General features: G+C 36.4%; 1 protein-coding gene across 1 annotated transcript; it reads left to right on the forward strand.

Annotated features, from left to right (window-relative positions):
* Positions 1–1,545: 1,545 nt before the first annotated feature.
* Positions 1,546–19,656, forward strand: CSRP3 (cysteine and glycine rich protein 3). Its single transcript, XM_032225169.1, has 6 exons — positions 1,546–1,595; positions 6,921–7,065; positions 11,205–11,376; positions 15,264–15,396; positions 16,111–16,204; positions 18,430–19,656. The coding sequence occupies exons 2-6, from the start codon at positions 6,954–6,956 to the stop codon at positions 18,501–18,503; spliced, it is 585 nt and encodes a 194-aa protein (XP_032081060.1). The 5' UTR covers positions 1,546–1,595; positions 6,921–6,953; the 3' UTR covers positions 18,504–19,656.
* Positions 19,657–19,691: the final 35 nt, after the last annotated feature.

Here is a 19,691-nt window from a genome sequence, read left to right on the forward strand (position 1 = left end):
AGGCCAAAAATGCTGTATTCAGTGTATAAATAACCCAGATTGAGGGGGAAAGGTGCATCTTATACTCCGGAAAATACGGTAGTTATATGATTTCTATTTTTTGCTGCAATGTTTTGTATTTGGGTTCAGGAACTCACTGGGCTTGTTTTGGAGTAGACATACAGTATATGAGATTATTGGGCTAAAAATTACCTTTAAATGTACATTTAAACGAACAAGAACAGATGCATAATCCTTAATAAGCCTATCAGATACAATATTATGTTTACAGGGAGATTCCAAAAAGACATTAACCCTCTCACTTGGATTCTCTAATCCAAATAGATTGTAGTCAGATCACTGCTAGAGCCAATATATAACCAACATGATCAGAAGCCAGTGTCATCCTCCGTAAATATCTGTAGGAGATGACCAGTCTTGAGTCCAGGGGGCAAGTGTGTCACCGGTCTCGAGTCACTTCACATCCACAAGAGATCCAAGTCCAGCCCACCTTGAATTCCATAACACTTATCCACCACCAATTTGCTTTAAATGTTAGCAGTTCAGATTCCTGTAGAGAGCTTTAGTGTGCAATAAACCTATATTCATTTCAACTGCCTGGATTCCAGATTTCCTGCGCTTGACAATATCTGTCTTCTTTCATTGTTCCTATCATGGTAGTCAACATGAGTAAATATGAACTAAGGGAGACTTACTGATTCTTCCTAACTCTTTGAATATGCCTGTAGATGCTTCTTAATAGATCACTGAATGATCCATTTCATTTTGGAATTAGACTGCACTATGTTTCATTTTATTGATAAGGTTACATGACTAATTCAGTAAACTACTACATTTAGTTTAGGCTTAATTTATGAGGCAAGATGATGCTCTCCAGATGTTTTGTACTTGTCTCATACTATTTGTCATGCTGCCTGGAGCTGAGGAAATTAAAGGGTATTAGGTTGCCTCACCTGTTTTAATCTGTCATTATAAACATTTAGGCTGAGTTCTTTTTTCTTAAATTGGTCTCCAAGAAGAAGCAAAAGAAAAACAACAACACCCCTTCCCACAGCCTTTGATTAAGTGGAGACGTGGCAACGGATGACGAGTATCATCTCTGGGTGTTAAAAATGATCAAGGTGATATTTTTTTTCTATTCAGTTTGGGCGGATGACAAATTTCTACATGGTCTTCATATAATGATAGTACGCCATAGTTACAGCTTTTCCACAATGAACCTTTTCTATAGCTGAGTGGTCTGTCTAAATAAATTTCATTTCTTTTTTAAGGATCCAGTTATAATTGACAACTCAGCTTAGGCCAGGGGTCCTATTGATTCATTTGATTACTTTTTGTCTAGACGACTGCAGTTGGAAGCATTGACTGTAACATGAGGGGCCCACATTGTTCTGTTACTTGGTCATAACTGATGTTCAATCCAAGGCTTTGTCACAAGTTATTTTAAGCTACCTGATAGCAGTATCATTGCTCACATACCCCTGTCCCAACTAACACAGCCCGCCTCTCCCGGAAAATATTTAAAGTCAGCCGGATCTTGGCTTGGGCTCTTCAAAAAGATAAAGAAGACAAGAAGATACATACATTTCCTTCTTGTAAGTATTGCTAAGAAACATTAAGGGGTACAGTCTGCTATTGTTTAGTGAGGGTGGTTTTTCCACATGGAGAGAAATGGATTGCTAGAATTTGTTTACTATTGTTGCAATTATTTTTTTTGCAAATCTGGAAATTTTGAATTTAACTCCCCCCCCCTCAAAAAAACCCCCATCCCAGTGCAGTGGTTCCCAACGTGGGCCTCACGCCCCCCTGGGGAGCAATTTTATTTTTAATGGGGGCAATTTAAACCTTGTTTAAACCAAGTTAATGGCCTTTTAGGCTTCCTCCGCGTGAGTAGAGTTCACTTTTTGAGTAAAGTAAGAATTATATGTCAGGGGGGGGGGAATCAGGATTTTAGAGATGCTTAGGTGGGGCATGGCCAAAAAAAGGTTGGGAACCATTGCCCTAGTGTAATGGAGCTCTTGCTAGTAATTTCATTTAATATTGCAGTCTGGGATTCCTTTAATGAATGTGTGTGTGTGTGTTTATTATTTGTGCTGATAAATAAATAAAGGGAGCACAAATTAAAAAAAAACACAAATATAACAAAGGCAACAGTAAAAATATTGGGTTTCTGTCGTGATGGACTCTTGTGATGAGCCGATTGACAGATGATGGAAGCAGTTAGCTTCCTCCCATAATTGGGGCTTACCAGGGGTTGTAAAAATCTATATATATAGATTATATATATATAGATTATATATATGTTGTATTTGTGCTGATAAATATATATATGTTGTATTTGTGCTGTATTTGTGCTTTGTACAAATGTACAAAGGCAACAGTACAAAGGTAACAGTAAAAAATATTGGGTTTCTGTCATGATGGACTCTTGTAATGGAAGCAGTTAGCTTCCTCCCATAATTGGGGCATACCAGGGGTTGTGACACTATATATATATATTCACAATCCGGAGAAATCTGAGAACTAAATCCAGTTTGGTCTAGTATTTAAAACACCCAGCTGGAAACAAAAAAATGAGTTCTTGTCCTGCTTCAGGTTGGTCTTGGGCTGGTCGCTCTCTTGTAGTCCAACTTACCTCACAGGGCTGTTGAGGGCAAAACAGCAGGAGAAAGAAGGAAGACTGGATGCTAAAACAAATGAATGGTTGCAGGAACTGGGAATGTCTAGTCTAATGAAGAGAAGGGCTAGAGGGTGACATGATGCCAGTCTTCTAATAATTAAAAAGCTATAACAAAGAAGAGGGGATTAACCAATTATCCAAATCACATGAAGACAGGACCAGATGTAACAGATGGAAACTTATCAAAGAGAGATCCAACCTAGAACTAAGGAGAAAGTTCCTGACAGAACAATTAACCAATAAAACAGCTTGCCTTCAGAAGTTGTGAGTGCTCCACTGGTGGTCTTTAAGAAAATATTGGATAGCCATTTGCCTGGAATGGTATAGTGTCTCCTGCTTGAGCAGGGGTTTGGACTATAAGACCTCCATGGTCCCTTCCAACTCTAATTCAGCATGAGTTATCTATTTAAAAAAAAATTAAAGGCAGGATTTTTTAAAAAAATCTAAAAATTAACCCACCAAAGCAAAGTAACAGCAGCTAAAAATACTGATCTTGTTCCACCTAGAAATCTGCCAAAGATGCTGGAAAGCCGAATGCTTCAGGTAGTTTTTGTGCATTTCTGAAATAAAATAAGATGAAAAATCTCCATAAACTTCTGCTTCAATATACTATCATTCCAATATTTTAAATTGGGTATGTAATGTAACTCATTTTTGTATTCTTCTTAGACATAATACTTTTCTCTAGCTCCCTTTTTCTGTGACAGCAAGATGGCAATTTTTAGGAGCAAATGCTAGGTTAATCTCAATGCAATTTCTGACATCTTGGACTTGATTTTTTTAAAAAAATCTTAATAGTGTTTTGGTCCAGTGTCAGTTAGATAAGCTATCTCTTAGGGGAAAGCTATAATAAGAAAGGGACTGGTTTGCCAAGAGGGTTAAAGATGGACTGAGCCAGAAGTTCAGAGTAACCCAACTGATCATAATGTAACAGACTGAGGCTAGAAAATATGACTCACCAAGACATCAAGAAAGCAGTATGAGCAATGCAGGTCCTTTCTATGGTACATCTGAAATAAAGGACGAGGAAAAGGTCGCTGCTATATTTTGAGTCTTATATTTGCTTGCTGAATCCTACTAGCCAACATCATTATTGTCCCACAGAATTTTTTTCTGAGTGGATTTAATGATAGGATCACTCGAACTTAGAAAAGCAGAAGGTGAAGATCCCCTTTTTCTTCCAATGAATCATGGAATATCTGGAATGCAACATGGATGACAATTCAAATAGCATTTGAGTTTATTTGTATTTTTCCAGGCAGGATGGAATACCAACATTTAAAATCTGAAACGAGACTCTAACCATTAACTAGAGTTAATATTGTTGATGTTTGTGTGTTTGTGTATGTTGTTAGCTTTCCAAATATTAATAATAGCTAGAGTTATTTTTTTAGCTCCTTTTTGTGCCATTTGGAAAATCTAGCTTATTGATCATATTTCATACCAGTGAGAGAGGAAGTAGAGATCTCTTTCCTTTAAACTGAAACACATTTTCTAATTGTATTTGGCTCAATCTACTCAACTGCCCAGAATCTAGCACAAAGGGAAAGATTTGTTTCATCTCACCTTTGTCACTGATGGTGTGCTCAAAAAAGTGAAGTAATAAAAACAAAACAGCAAATAACAGGAGCTGAATATGGCTGAATATACGAAGCTGTCATGTTGGACTTTATTAAAAGACTAACCTAATTGGAAGAGCTGGATGATTTTCAGATAATTAAGTGAATAATTATCTAATTAATTAATTAATTTAATAATATACAATTGTGTTTTTTAGAGAAAATGTCAAGTTAGCTAATGAAAAAAATATCAACAGTATTGGAACAGATTTTTCTATTGAGGTTGTGGTTTCTCCATCTGAAGCTGCTTGATAAGAGTCTGGACAGGCATTCTAAGTATAACCTATTTGCTTTAAGAAGTTAAGAACGTTGCATTTCCTTCATAAATGTATTGCTGTCCTTGGAATTATTACTAAAAAGAAGGAAAGGAAAGGGGAATGCAACAAAAACAATTTCAAACTGATCCAAATAATAAAGCATTTTCTTAAGCCCACTGCTTTCTTATTCTCAGTTCTACACCCAGCAAGTGCAATCAAGTTAAATGTATTCCCCTCCCCTCACCCTTTTATCTATTTTGCATTCTTCTCCCTCTTGATCCACCTCCAACCTCTTAGACTTTTAATCTCTGACAAGAAACATTTGATGAGATAGGAGGCTCTTTTGATAAGTGGTAATCAAAGCACATACATTCTCACGTTAGAATTTCTGAGCAGAGATTCTAACATGAAATATTTGGGCCAAGGACCTTTAGCACAAAGATAGTTCATCAGAGTTGAGCAGCCATTTATTAACCATTTTAAGCTAGATTCAGATCCAGCCCAACCCTTTCTTTGCATATGTATCTGCTTTCCACAGCTGTTCATTGCAACTCTTCTTTTGTGCTGCTATGTTTCTAGGACAGGCAACATTTGCTTTCTAAAGTCTGTGATGCCATTCTTAATTGCTTGTGTGAACAAGCTTTGAATGCCGGGGCTAAACTTTTGTTGTACCATATTGCAAAGCTCAGATTTTCAAAGGGAGGAAATTTACACATTTATTTGTGGAATCTGAAAGGATGTGCCTCTGCAATACATTATCAAATGCTACACTTCTTTTCTAACAACTCAGGGAGACCTGGTAGTATGAGAGGATTTCTTTTTAACTTTGGTTGCTGAGCAACAACACAAGTGAGCTAAAATAAAATAGCATAGGAAAATAAGAGGAGGCAATGAACTAAAGAAAGAAAAGAGTCACACTTTAAATATATAGCAGCAGAGAATAAAGCCAAATGTCGTGTTAAAGGAGAGCACTCCCAAGTTGCAACACGAGTATGCTTGCCCTCATTTTGTTATTCTTGAGCTTATACTTATTTTTATTAAATGCACATGATGAAAAAAAATATCTTATTGATATTTGAAGGGAAAGCAAATGCTTCTTCCTTCTCTTGAACTGAAATAGGTATTTCCTTTTCAGAAGGAAAATACTTTCATGGTAATTTAATTAAAATGGGATACAGCTAGTTATTGCTAAGCATAGGAATAATTCCTAGATGTTTTAAATACCTTGATCTTTCTAAAGAAGATCCACTCGGCAAAAGGATAAACTCAGTAGGAATAAATACCATTTAGGTTAAGTATGAAAACCCCACAGTGCTGACAGTAATTGGAGCAACAAGAGATCATATCTAATGGTTGTGTTGAGAACTCAAGGAGATTCTTATATCATGAAAGGCTGCTTTGTAGAAGATATTACATTTTGTGTCATGCAATTTATTATTTCTTTAAAGGCTTAACTAGAAGATCTCTATAGAGCCCTTTTGGATTGAAGCTGAAGTGCACTACAAAATGAAACAGAGTCTGGGAGTTCTTCTGAGAATTACAATTTTATTTATTATTGCATTGTTTTGTTGTCAGGAATAGTCAAGAGATGTCAGTGGGATCTCCTGCCATAGGTGCCAAAATAACCTTGCCTTTCATGCTTCTTGAAAGGAAGATGAAACTATTAGATTTGTCTCAGGTAGCAAAAGGTTTTCTGCCACTAACCCAATGCACACGTTTTTACAGTGGCTATAAGTTCAAGATAATGACAGTGCTCTGTTCTTGATTATTGTCTTATCTGGCTCCCCCCCCCCTCCCCACTATTAAACATCAATGAAGATTTTCCAACCCCCAATTCCTCTGTGTGCCACAATTTTCTGGAATGATTATTCCAAGAGGCATCATGACAGATATATAAATATATGTGGTGGCACCCAGGAAGGGTGCAAGAGGGTCTCACATGTTTGGTAACTTTCACAATCCTTGAGGATTTTTATCAGCTATTTTTCATCCTCTTCTTATTTTTCAGACTTGGCCCTTCTTAAAAGGTCATAAATTTGGGAGATTCTTGCACTTATGATTCATCTCAATTCCCATAATTTAAATTGGTCAACCAAGCCAGAGTCAAACCCTACATTTTTACAGGAACCATCCTGGGCATGCCATATCGTGACTGCATCAAAGAGAGAGAGAGAGAGCGCATTCTTTTTCTCTGTCATCCGGTGGTTGTCTGAAGGTTTGCAGCCCAGACATGGTAGTCCCAACTGACAGCTCCATTATGACACAGCTGGATAGCTTGCACAGCATCATGTTAAAATGTTTTAGTATAGCACGCTTGAGGACAAATTTCTGCTAATTATGCTTCATTTATTTCTGGATTTAAAGGTGCCAGCTGAAGCCAATTGAAAAATATCAAGGATGCCAAATTGGGGAGGTGGAGCCAAATGTGGTGCGTGTGACAAAACAGTCTACCATGCTGAGGAAATTCAGTGTAATGGGCGGAGTTTTCATAAGACATGTTTCCTATGCAGTAAGTTCATCTATGTTTCTTCTTTCACTAAATAATTACAGATTGTTATTCCTCATTGTGACTCCTGGAACAATAGCTAATATCCTTTATTTCTGCCTACAAAAAGAGCAGCTAAAAGTAATTATTGTATTCAAATGTCATATTCATGAATGAATAAATACTAAATAATAAATCAATCATTGGTTCTTACAAAGTTTTCAGAAACATATTTTATAGTGCTTGAGAGAAAATCTTTTACCTAGCCATAACATCACTCGTGGATTAACTCATAGAGCATTAAGTCATAATATTAGCAATAGTAATAGCACTTAGACTTACATACCGCTTCATAATGCTTTATAGCAGTTTCTGAGTCTAAGTGGTTTACAGAACATCATATTATCCAAGGGTGAAATCAATTTACCTTCGCCCCTGGTTCACAAATGTGAGCGCACGTACCACTTCTGTGCATTCACAGGACCTTCTGCACATGCGCAGAGCATCAAAAACGGGATGTGAAGACATCCTGGCGGGTGACGGAGCCTCCTGCCACTTCTGCTACCGGTTCATGCGAACCAGATAGAACTGGCTGAATTGCACCACTGATATTATCCCCAACAATCTGGGTCTTCATTTTACCAATCTCGGAAGCAATAGCAATAGCAATAGCAGTAGACTTATATACCGCTTCATAGGGCTTTCAGCCCTCTCTAAGCGGTTTACAGAGTCAGCATATTGCCCCCAACAACAATCCGGGTCCTCATTTTACCCACCTCGGAAGGATGGAAGGCTGAGTCAACCCTGAGCCGGTGAGATTTGAACCGCTGAACTGCTGATCTAGCAGTCAGCTGAAGTAGCCTGCAGTGCTGCATTTAACCACCGCGCCACCTCGGCTCTTACATTTTACAAGGATTACATTTTGTTAAATAAACCATAATAGGTGAGCTTGCATAAAATTAGCTATAAATTCCTTTATTAGCCACAATTTTTGGCACCATACAACATAAGCCAGAATTGATTGGTTCAGAGTCATTGATTGAGATGGATGGCTACAGAAATTGAAAACAAACAAATAAGCAAGCAAGCAAACAAATAAAAAGTAAATAAAAAAATAAGCAATATTATGACATAGCATGATGTGTAACTCTGATTGTAGCATGGGAAAGAGCCTTCAAGGTACTCTGGTCCAATTTTCTACAAATATATAACATTCATTGCTACGACTTCGCAATAGTAACTCTTTGCTTAAAATCCTCCAGGAGAAAAAATATGTGACATACTGTATATGTGATAGTTCTATACTGACATCTCTGTTGTGTTTAAGAATAGTGTCACGTTGGATAACATAAAGATTCCTTCTGGGAGAAACAAGCTTGTATTCACTATTCCAGTCAACTAGAAGTTCTACACTGTAGCTCTCTCAGATCCGGGATGAGTCCTCCAGAGCTCCTCCAAAAATTTACATCAAACACTAATTTTAATATGACAAAAGAAATATTTATTTATTCAATTTATATGTTGCCCATCTTACCTAGAGGTGTCTCAAGACAGCTTACAAATATTATTAGATGCATGGATGTAAACATCCTATATGTATTTAATTTTGATTTTCAATACCATTAATATTGTTTTTCTCCCGGCCTTCCTCATTTGAAAGACCAATGAATGTCTTGCCACAAGAAAGATTGTAAATTACACTGATAGAAAATAGATGTTCTTTTTGTTCATGGGTTTGATAATTGGTTAGATGTCTCTATCTAGGTTAAGAGTAGGTTTTGACTGTTGAAAAAATAATCAGGGTTTTTGGAGGAATGAAGAAGAATAACGAGACTGAATAATCAACACTGACAAAAATTATATGACAGCATAACTGGTAAAATACCTTTCAGTCAGTCTGTGCTAGGATCTATGAAGAATCCAGATGTTGCATATCAAATAAAAATGAGCATCAAATCAATTGGAGAACAGGGTCGACTTTGATAAAAGAATAATTTAGCAAGCAAAAGAAGGGGTTGGAGGGACCAGAACCTGTACTATATTCTTTCCAATCTTTATAGAAAAGTGGTCATTTTCTTTAATGTTCAACACAACTTCTCCTTTCATATAATTGAAACGGACATCCTAGTGGCTAGAACAAGGGGAAATGGTTTTAAAGTACAAGAGAGTGGATTTATGGTGAAACATTAAGAAAAGCTTCCTGTCTCTTAAGTCCATGATCAGTAATTGGTTTTCTCAAAATAATGGTCTATCTACGGTTCACACCCAATGGATGGCTGTAGATCTGATTTCTTTCCTTAATACCTTCTCTGAGTTGACAGCTGAGAGCAAGATAGCCTCTCCCTTTCTGTCTGTGTGTTAGATATACCAAAAAAAAGTATTTTGTACAATGGCTTTTAATGTGCAACATTAGGCTTTATTGTAGAGACTTTTAGACTGCAACTGCATCCTCATTATCTGGGAGTTAAATTCTTATTAAACTTAATAGACCATACTTCTGCATAAAAGGCAGCAAGGTTGTTTGGTTGGTTGCATTATATGTTTACATTATTTCCTGTAGCAAATGTTTGTGAGCTAGTTTGTTGTTTAAATTGTTAGATGATTTTATGGTGTTCACACAGCTTGAAGTATAATTAGTAGGAAAGTCATATAAATAATAAATGGCCTTCAGTCATTAATTTTGTGGAACAATGCTGGCAGACAACACAGCCTCTCCTGTGTGTGTGTGTTGGGGATTCTACCCCTTATGATGTGACTTGCTGTCATTAACACCTCTGATTTGTCCAAGTCAGTTGTGACTTAAAGGGCATCTGTGGTGGCTGTGTGGCTCAATCACAATTTGTCAACTTCAAACTACTTTCTGACAGATGAGTCTTCTCAGCCAGCAAGGCTTTGGAGCCATCTGTTGCAGCACAGACCCTCTATTCCAAAGAGACCAGAAATAGAAGCACTTTATCTGCTGGTGGAGCCATCCCTTAACAATTCACAGAGCAAACGCCATTATCTTTTTTTCCCAGATGAAAATGCAAAATTGTCAAGGAGGAAATTCACAAAATCACAACGTTATTTCTTCAGAGAGCTCAATTTTATCTGTCCCGATTCACTTCAATAATCAACTTTCATTTGTGATCTTAATGCACTGGAGAAAATGTATTTGTAACATCTGTGAATATCTGCCTTCCTATCCTTAAGACAAATATGAAACATTTGCAGTGGCCTTTGTTAATTTTGTAAGCGAAGGATGTTATAGTCATATAGTTAGCAATACTATTGCAATATGTCAGAATAAATCTTATTTTTGTTCCATGGGGATAGTGGTGGAATTCAGAAAAGCATTATTTCCCACAATTGTGACCCAGACGTAGCCTGTAAATATACATTGCCAAAAATACAAATAAAGCTTAATTTGCATTAGACTTCAAAGGATCTATAAGTATTCAAAGCACTTCACATAATCTTAAGGAACTTTGTAATGGTGTTTTATAAGGTCGGAATTCGTCATGACCTTCACTTCAAAGCTGGATAGGCAGACATGGTTTATGGCTGGTGCGGGATATGAAAGAGAAGCTGTCCCATGCATAATCTTTATTATAATGCCACACTTGCTCAAAGTGTGTTTTCATTTGGGAAATGTTCTCCTCAAATAGGCAAACTTAATTTTCCTGAGCTTTGTAGAAGATCCAGGTCCAGTGGGCACCCAGATTTAGTTTCCTTTGGAGAAAAGTATCACCAGAGATTTAATAGCATTTCTGTAATGCTATTTAGTTATAAATCTATGTGCAGCTAGGCATGGCTTAAAGTTGCAACAAAGCACCCAAGTGCATAAGATCAAGTCTACAGAAACAGACCTTAAGACTTTCTGAATTCAAAGCTCTCTATCCTTGTCACCATCAATGAATTCTAGCTTTTATTCTTCTTTGTATGATACCCTTCTCAAGGGCTGTAATGGTGAGGGAAACAGTATTTTCCACCCTAGTTTTTCTGGACCCATGATTGCTTCTCATTTCTCTAACAGTAGATGAAACTAGTTTATATTGCCTTTGATTATTATGTAGGGAAACTTTTCGTATCCTCATTTTCAAACTTCCAATGCAGAATAGTAAAATTTAAGTCTCTGTTTGCAGATCAGGACCATAACATGTGTTTTCGTCTTTCTTTCTTAGTGGGCTGCCGAAAAGCTCTGGACAGCACAACAGTAGCGGCTCATGAATCTGAAATCTACTGCAAAACATGTTATGGGAGGAAATATGGCCCCAAAGGAATTGGCTTTGGGCAAGGCGCCGGTTGTCTCAGTACGGACACAGGAGAACATCTGGGGCTGGATTTACAGCAGCAGTGAGTGAAATTCTGGGTTGTTTTATAATTATAGCTGTGGTTGCATTCAGTTATTTTGCTCAGTTTCCATAACAACATGTTGGAGAAATAGTTATCTGGTTGTTTTTCTTTAATTGCTACAATCATTTTCCTAAAACCATTTTAATGAGCCTTAGTCCTTCAGGAGTATTACTTTAAAACAATTAGACTTAGTTCTTCAGGAGTATTACTCTAAAACGATTACCTATTCTATTGGGCAAAGAATATTTCCTTTACATGGCATCAGAAAATGAAGCCTTATTTACACATATTTTAAATTTTGTAAAAATAAATAGAATCTAAATTTTAATTCTTTGAGCTGGAGGCCAATCCCTCCTGACTTCCAGAGAACTGCAGGGTATCACATAGCTGAATATTACATTAATGGTTAATTACACAATGAATGGAATATTATTATTATTTATTTGATTTCTACTCACCTTTGCTTTGTATGGTGGTGTAATTATGCCCTCTCCTTAAATTATCGCAACAACAACCTTGATTACTTTGTCCAGTCACATTATCCTGAAGTTTCCCTCATTCTTGAAGTAGTCCCATTACAATCTGCTGATTACTTTCCTTCTAGGGTAGAGTGATCCTATTAATTATAAAGTACAATCCAGAGGTTATATTCAACCAGTTCTGACAGGTTCTTGCGAACCGGTAGCAGAAATCTTGAGTAGTTCGGAGAACTGGCAAATAGACTGGCCCCATCCCCACTGCCTCCCAGCTGATCTTCTTTTGTTGCCTTAAACAGGAGAACAGAGCTGGAAAGCAGGTTAGTGGGGTGGGGAGGTATTAGGGATTTTGCAGTAACCTTGCCTGCCACACCCACAGAACCAGTAGTAAAAAAATCCCACCACTGGTACAATCCTTTGTTTCCAGAAGGCCTCCTTTATATTTATATATTTTTCAAAAACCAACTTTTGTCCTTTATTCCAGTCATTTAATTTTTACAAAACAAATGTACTGTTTGATACACAGTCTTTCTCATTTGTATGAAACTGAATTTTCTTTCTAAAATAGTTTTACATATACTGCTTGTTTTAAGGCATTTTATTAGAATATGTGCTTTTGTAAAGTTTTTCTTGGTTTTACTGTTGAATTTGACTTTGTAAAACAAAATTATCAACAAAACCAATTTTTTCCTTACAAACCTTTCAAATTAGCCCTCTTTTCAGATTTATCTTTTTCCAAGAAAACATGGTCACTGTACTCCATGTTGAAGTAGAATATTTGTTTTGAGTAACTAAGATTAAGCACTACCTGCTGCTCTATAAAGTTCTATGTTCATATTTCTATAATATAAGTATAAATAGCAATAGCACTTAGACTTATGGACATTATACCACTTCACAGTCCTTTACAGTCCTGTCTAAGCACTATACAGAGTCAGCATATTGCCCCCAACAATCTGGGCCCTCATTTTAGCAACCTCGGAAGGATAGAAGGATGAGTCGACCTTGAGCCTGGTGAGAATCAAACTGACGAACTGCAGGCAACCGGCAGTCAGCAGAAGTAACCTGCAGTACTGCATTCTAACAACTGCACCACCACAGCCCTAAAGACTGAGAAAATATCATCCTAATTGCAATAAAGCAACAATAATAATTTCCAACGTTAATATAAGGGTGGTGGTTTTTTAAAAAGTTTTCAAACTGATTTGAACAATTTTTTCTGGATATCCGTATGATTTATAATATCTTGTTTAATAATAAAACAAGATTTAGTTAAAAGCAAATTATCTTAATATAGGACTCCTTTGGTGCCTACTCCTTCATTGGAAAAAACTTACAACCCACAAAGCAATGTGCATGTATAGATATGATCCACACATTCCATTGTTTCTTTGTTCAATTGTTTGTTTTCTAGGATCTTCTTACTGCTTAGTTTTGTAATATGCTTGGCAGTAAAACCAATACACACTACAAATTCTACATCACACATCAACCATTTATACCTTGAATGTCTCAATAAAGAATATTTATAGCTCAGGATTGAAATAAAGGGTCCTTGGTGCTCTCGGAGCTTGGTTGTTTTCTTGCAGATATAGAACACCAGTGCTAGCAAACTAACACCAACCTTAAGAGTGCATCAAGGACCCTTTACCTTGAATGTCTGTTTAGAGAAAATGATTTTTACCAGTTTGTGGTAAACTGATAAAATATGAAAGGCGCTTGTAAGGGCAAGGCATTCCAGAGTATAGGGTCCAATATGCTCTTGTCCCCTTAGCACTTAGACTTATATACCACTTCATAGTGCTTTACAGCCTTCTCTAAGCAGTTTACAGAGTCAGCCTATTGCCCCCAACAATCTGGGTCCTCATTTTACTCACCTCAGATGGATGGAAGGTTGAGTCAATCTTGAGCCTGGTGAGATTCCATCTGCCAAACTGCAGGCAGCAGGTGATCAGCAGAAGTAGCCTGCAGTACTGCACTCTAACTATTGTGCCACTGCAGCTCTTACCATCTTAATATGGTACTTCTTTTTACTTACAGAAAGATATTTACAGAAAGATATTATTTATTTACAGAAAGATATTAAAGGGATCAGAAATATTTAGCAAGCAAGCACTTCCTCTTAAAGAATTGGTCTTTACTCTTAACCTTTTCATTTATGCATTTGTGCTGTCTACATACAGATTCGAACATATCAATTGGAGTAGTCCAATCAGGAAAACCTTCTTCACTGGAACTGGATTGGGGAGAGAAGTGGCATGGTGGGGAATGGAATAGAGACAACAGAATCCAAATTCGGAACCTCTGGCAATAATTTCTTGCATTGGATTCTGTTTAGATCAGGTTAATCTAAAATCATCTCTCCAAAAACATTTGTCCAAGGATATTCAGATTTCTATATTGTTTTTTTTTTAAGTCTAAGCAATGCTACCAATGAGAGAGAATGTATGTAGCTCAGGGTTGAACTGAGCTCAGAGAATAGTTCTCAGCACCAAGGACCCAAACAATGAAGAATGCAAAGGACAAGGAGATTGTAGGCTATCTCAGGAAAGGAATTTAGGACATATATTTGGTGGGTGCGGTGGGATTGGAAAAGGCTTAAAAAGATTTCCAAATACTACAACAGTGTATTGTTCCTTCTGCTTTCTAACCTTGTTGCAGACTAAATAATACGGTGTGTATTGTAGAATTACAAAAGCTGTGGACATTTATCACTATTTATCAATGTGGCAGATCTGAAGGTTGATTCCTCATTTCTTTTGAAATCTGCAATAACCATAATATACATGGTTCTATGACATTACCCTTATTATAGTGTATGTCTTTTATTCTGAAATTTCACCAGGTATCTTTGCTTTTGAATGGTGCCTTTTATTTCTCTAATTCTTTTACATTTTATCTGTGTTAAATTTATAGCTATGGTTCATTGACAGAACCTACAAAAATCTGCATCATAATATATTTATTATTCTTCAAAATATAACACTTTTTGTGATTTTGTTGCCCAAACCTTTCTAACCATTAAAAATAGTTACTTTTATATTTCTATTATTCTTTATATTTATCAGGATATCTCAAAGAAATAGATCTTCCTCTTTTACTTCATGCTGAGCATGAACAAATTGAACATTCTGCTATAAACTCTGGTCAGCATGAACTCAGCAATTGTGTTTTAAAGAACCAGCCTGACAATAAATTCTTTAGAATACATAGTTCTTACATAACATTGGTAATATTGGTTGACTCTATTAAAAACATAAATGTTCTCTCTCTCTCTCCCTCCCTCCCTCTTTCCCCCTCTCCCTTCACCTCTCCTTATTTGATACATTATTTGTCAGGTCAGATATTAGATCAGGTCAGTTAATCTTTGAGATAAAAAAGTTAATATATGCTAAACCTTTTTGCCACCAGCTCACCAAAGCCGGGTCGTCCGTCTACCCCTACCAACCCTTCAAAATTTGCCACAAGGTTTGGAGAAGTAGAAAAATGTCCTCGTTGTGGAAAGTCAGTGTATGCTGCAGAGAAGATAATAGGAGGAGGAAAGGTAAGAAATCTATGAAACATGTTATCACAATACACAGTTACTATTAAAAACATTTGGCTGACAGCTATCACAAACCAAGAATAATTAACAACCTTCATATTGTTACATGCACAGTAGACACAAGATTATGATTCCCAACCTATACAACACTAAAGAGAATATGTTGATATGCCAAGGATTATGCGGCAGAAAGACACATTTGTCTTCTTTCACATTTTAAAATGGCACGTTATCCTCATTTTGCAGTTGATAGTCTGACTCTGATCTGCTTGAGGCAATAATAATTACCCTTTTCCCTGAAAATAAGACCTCCCAGCAAAATAAGCCCAATCGGGCTTTTAAGCGCATGCGTTAAAATAAGCCCTCCTCTGAAAATAAGCCCTCCCTGAAAATCTTGCAACACAGCAACAGCGATGAGGTGACCACGCTCGGCGCCTCCTGCATCTCAAAAATAATAAGACCTCCCCGAAAATAAAGCCAAGCGCTTATTTCTGGGGTCAAAAGAAAATTTTTGTCTTATTTTCGGGGAAACATGGTACTATGATTTTCACGTGTATTCAGCATAAATGTACTGTCTGAAGTCCAGATTAGCTTGTGAAAGGTAAATTAAGATCAAATAATCTTTCTCTTAATTTATGAATAGACTGCCAAACAAAAACCTTGCTTTGCAAATACTTTATGTGAGTTAATTCTTTTTTTTGTCTTCGGTTTCAGCCTTGGCACAAGACTTGCTTCCGATGTGCTTTTTGTGGAAAAAGTCTAGAATCTACAAATGTTACAGACAAAGATGGGGAGATTTATTGTAAAGGCAAGTGTAATATGTAAAATATCATTTCAGAGAAACATTAGCATGCAGACTTAGACTATGCATGTTGAATTTAGACCCATTTTTTTTTTTCAAAGTATCCAATGAAACTTGATTCTTTCAAAGATTGTGGAGAAGGATAGATCCACACATCAATGATAGATTCATCATTTTCATACCAAATTCAATGAAGAGCCAGTCTGGTGAAGTGATTTAGACATCAGGCTAGAAACTGGGGATCATTAGTTCTAGTTCGGCCTTAGGCTCAAAGCCAATTGGGTGACCTTGGAGCATTCACTACTCCCAGCCCCAGGAAAGAGGCAAGAACCCTTCCAAATTCTTGCCAAGAAAACTGAAGTGACTAGTTACCAGGAGTCAACACTGACCTGAAGACAAAAATAATACAGTAGATTTTAATTCCATATTTTTTGCTAATTAGGTTTTTTTAATGGTAGTTGACTTACAAATGTTCAAAGCATTTTAGTGCCCTGAAAAATGAACTATGAATAAAAATAGCAGATGCAGATCCAATTTGTCCCTCATTAACATTTGATCTTCTTTCCCATCTGAGTACTGTACCTTTCTCCATGTTCTTTAAGCAATGTAATGTCTCTAATATTAGCTTGATACACATTATGAATTGAGAAAGGGCAATGCCTTGTTTATGGCTTAATTGGTTGTGTGAGCCCAACGAAATTTGGTCGGATCAAGAAATAATGGTGAAGCAAATCAGTGTGTGGTATGATGTCTCACAGCTGACAAGCCTTTGGTCATGCAAGTAATCATGCTAGCAAAAAATGACATAATGATCATGTAGTCCACCCATGAAACTCCTTGTGTGATAAACATTTGCTTTAAAACCTGTGTCATTTTGCTGAAATATTTTTTTTTTAAAATAGAGCTACAAAAATTCAGGTGGAAGCAAAGAGATAAGAGTTCTTCAATGCAGCTGTCTTAATACAATACAATACAATACAATAGCAGAGTTGGAAGGAACCTTGGAGGTCTTCTAGTCCACCCTCCTGCCTAGGCAGGAAACCATATACCATTTCAGGCAAATGGCTATCCAACATTTTCTTAAAGACTTGCAGTGTTGGGGCATTCACAACTTCTGGAGGCAAGCTGATTAATTGTTCTAACTGTCAGGAAATTTCTCCTCAGTTCTAAGTTGCTTTTCTCCTTGATTAGTTTCCACCCATTGCTTCTTGTTCTACCCTCAGGTGGCTTGGAGAATAATTTTACTCCCTCTTCTTTGTGACAACCCTTGAGATTTTGGAACACTGCTATCATGTCTTCTCTAATCCTTCTTTTCACTAAACTAGACATACACAGTTCCTGCAACTGTTCTTCATATGTTTTAGTCTCCAGTCCCCTAATCATCTTTGTTGCTCTTCTCTGCACTCTTTCTAGACTCTCCACATCTTTTCTACATCGTGGTGACCAAAACTGAATGTAGCATTCCAAGTGTGGCCTTACCAAGGCATTATAAATTTAATTTAATTTAACCACATTTATATGCCGCCCAATCCCAAAGGACTCCGGGCGGCTTACAAAAATAAAGAGGAAAAAAAAAGACACATAACGAACACATAACAAAAGAAAACGGTTTAAAATAGCAACACCTCATACATTCATTCTAATCAGGGAACCCAATGGCAGGACAACACACGGATAAACAACTCTGTAATCCGTGACGTTCTGCCTTTGGCCTTCACAATGCAACGGTCACTGCCTTGTGGACGTTGACATTTACGAAGATTAAGTCCAAGTCCTCTGTTTATGTAGCCTAGAACTGTGTTGGCTTTTTTGGCAGCTGCTGCACACTGCTGGCTCATATTTAAATGGTTGTCCACTAGGACTCCAAGTTCCCTCTCACAGTTACTACTATTGAGCAAGGTACCACGTATATTGTACCTGTGCATTTCATTTTTCTTGCCTAAATATAAAACCTTACTCTTCCTGTGGTCATCTAAATTTTAGAAAAGCAGATCTGGTGGCTCTGTTTGCACTTACAATGCCTGCTTTAAAATCTGCACTACATGGAGACAAGGGTCAAATAAAGGAGCAACATGGAGTTATATAGTTTATATATATTTAGGTGTATTTCAACATGGTACTGTTGTCAAAGCTTTATAGAAAAGTTGGGTTTTATGAAAGATTAGATAATGTTTTGTGTTGACAGGCTTATGAAAATAGTTAAATCTATCATTCCTTTCTTTGTTTTACAGTTTGTTATGCAAAGAATTTTGGCCCTAAAGGAATTGGATTTGGCGGCCTCACTCAAGTTGAGAAGGTGGAATAAGATGCCATGTTGAGATCTCATTTAGGCCTATCTAAATAAGTAACAATAAAAATTTAATTTCTTGTTGTGGGAAATCATTTTTGAAAAATAGCATTTCATTCCTGAGCAACAGAACTCCCCAACACTGAGATGTGGACTGTTCATAAATAATTTCTGAATCAAAATTCTGGTTATTTTATCAAGATAATTACACAGACAATCCTGACACTGTTATTTTTACACTTGTGCTAATTAAGCAAAACTCAAATCCTATTCTTTATCATAGAATATATGAAACATCAACAAAGTGAAGATGGAACATGAAATATAGGCATTTGGTTATGATTTGTCAGAATGATAACATACTTTAATAAGTCTACCTGCAAATATAATCTCTATATTATTTTTAAAATTTAATCCTCTCAAAATTTTGATATCTTTGTTGGGAAAAACTGATTGGTTATTCCATCTTTAAACATATTTTACTGAAGAGAGCAGTAAATGTGCTGTGCTGCATAAAAGAAGTGTAATTAAATTGTGAGCACTAAGATAAACATTTCATTCATCATTTCTCAAATTACTTTACACAGTATGCTTTTTGTCATTTCACTTAAACTTTGCACTTATTCAAAAATATAGTTGTAATCTGCATTTATCTGAGGTAATTTTTATTCTGTTCTACTCTGGCATGAACTTCAGGATGCACCAGATTTGTACTGCAGGTCAAATTTTCCATAAATGTGATGTGCAATAGTAATGCCTAGCAAAAAGATTCATAGTCAATCTTCTATTTTCTGTTTTTACATGCATTAGGTAATTTTTTTAAAAAAGCTGTCATTACTGCATATATTGTTCAATGTCAGTGACTATTATATTTTCCTTTAAATATTTAAAGCCAGTAATATACTGAAGTTTTAACTGAAATGTGAGCATACATATGTCAAATCTAAACAGCCTTTATGTAGGTTAGAGTTGTCCAGTACTTTGGATTCAATTTCCAAAAGGCTGCAAAGACGAGAGTGCCAACATAACAACTGACTGCAGTACTTTAGAGCAGCTATGTCTTTTTCCTAGATCACTTTGGGGGATTTGATCTAAGCACTGCATAGTCCTAATACATAGTTATATATTAGCAGAGAAGTATAATAACTTCTTATGAATTATAAATTGGATTTCATATAATAGCGTATTTTGATATTTCAAATCATC

This window comes from Thamnophis elegans, chromosome 1 (assembly GCF_009769535.1).
Source record: "Thamnophis elegans isolate rThaEle1 chromosome 1, rThaEle1.pri, whole genome shotgun sequence".
Classification (NCBI taxonomy): Eukaryota; Metazoa; Chordata; class Lepidosauria; order Squamata; family Colubridae; genus Thamnophis; species Thamnophis elegans.

Coding starts and splice junctions, on each gene's coding strand:
- CSRP3 (XM_032225169.1), top strand. CDS start 6,954: ATGCCAAATTGGGGAGGTGGAGCCAAATGTGGTGCGTGTGACAAAACA. Junction 7,066..11,204: donor TAAGACATGTTTCCTATGCA/GTAAGTTCATCT, acceptor TTTCTTTCTTAG/TGGGCTGCCGAAAAGCTCTG. Junction 15,397..16,110: donor AGATAATAGGAGGAGGAAAG/GTAAGAAATCTA, acceptor CTTCGGTTTCAG/CCTTGGCACAAGACTTGCTT.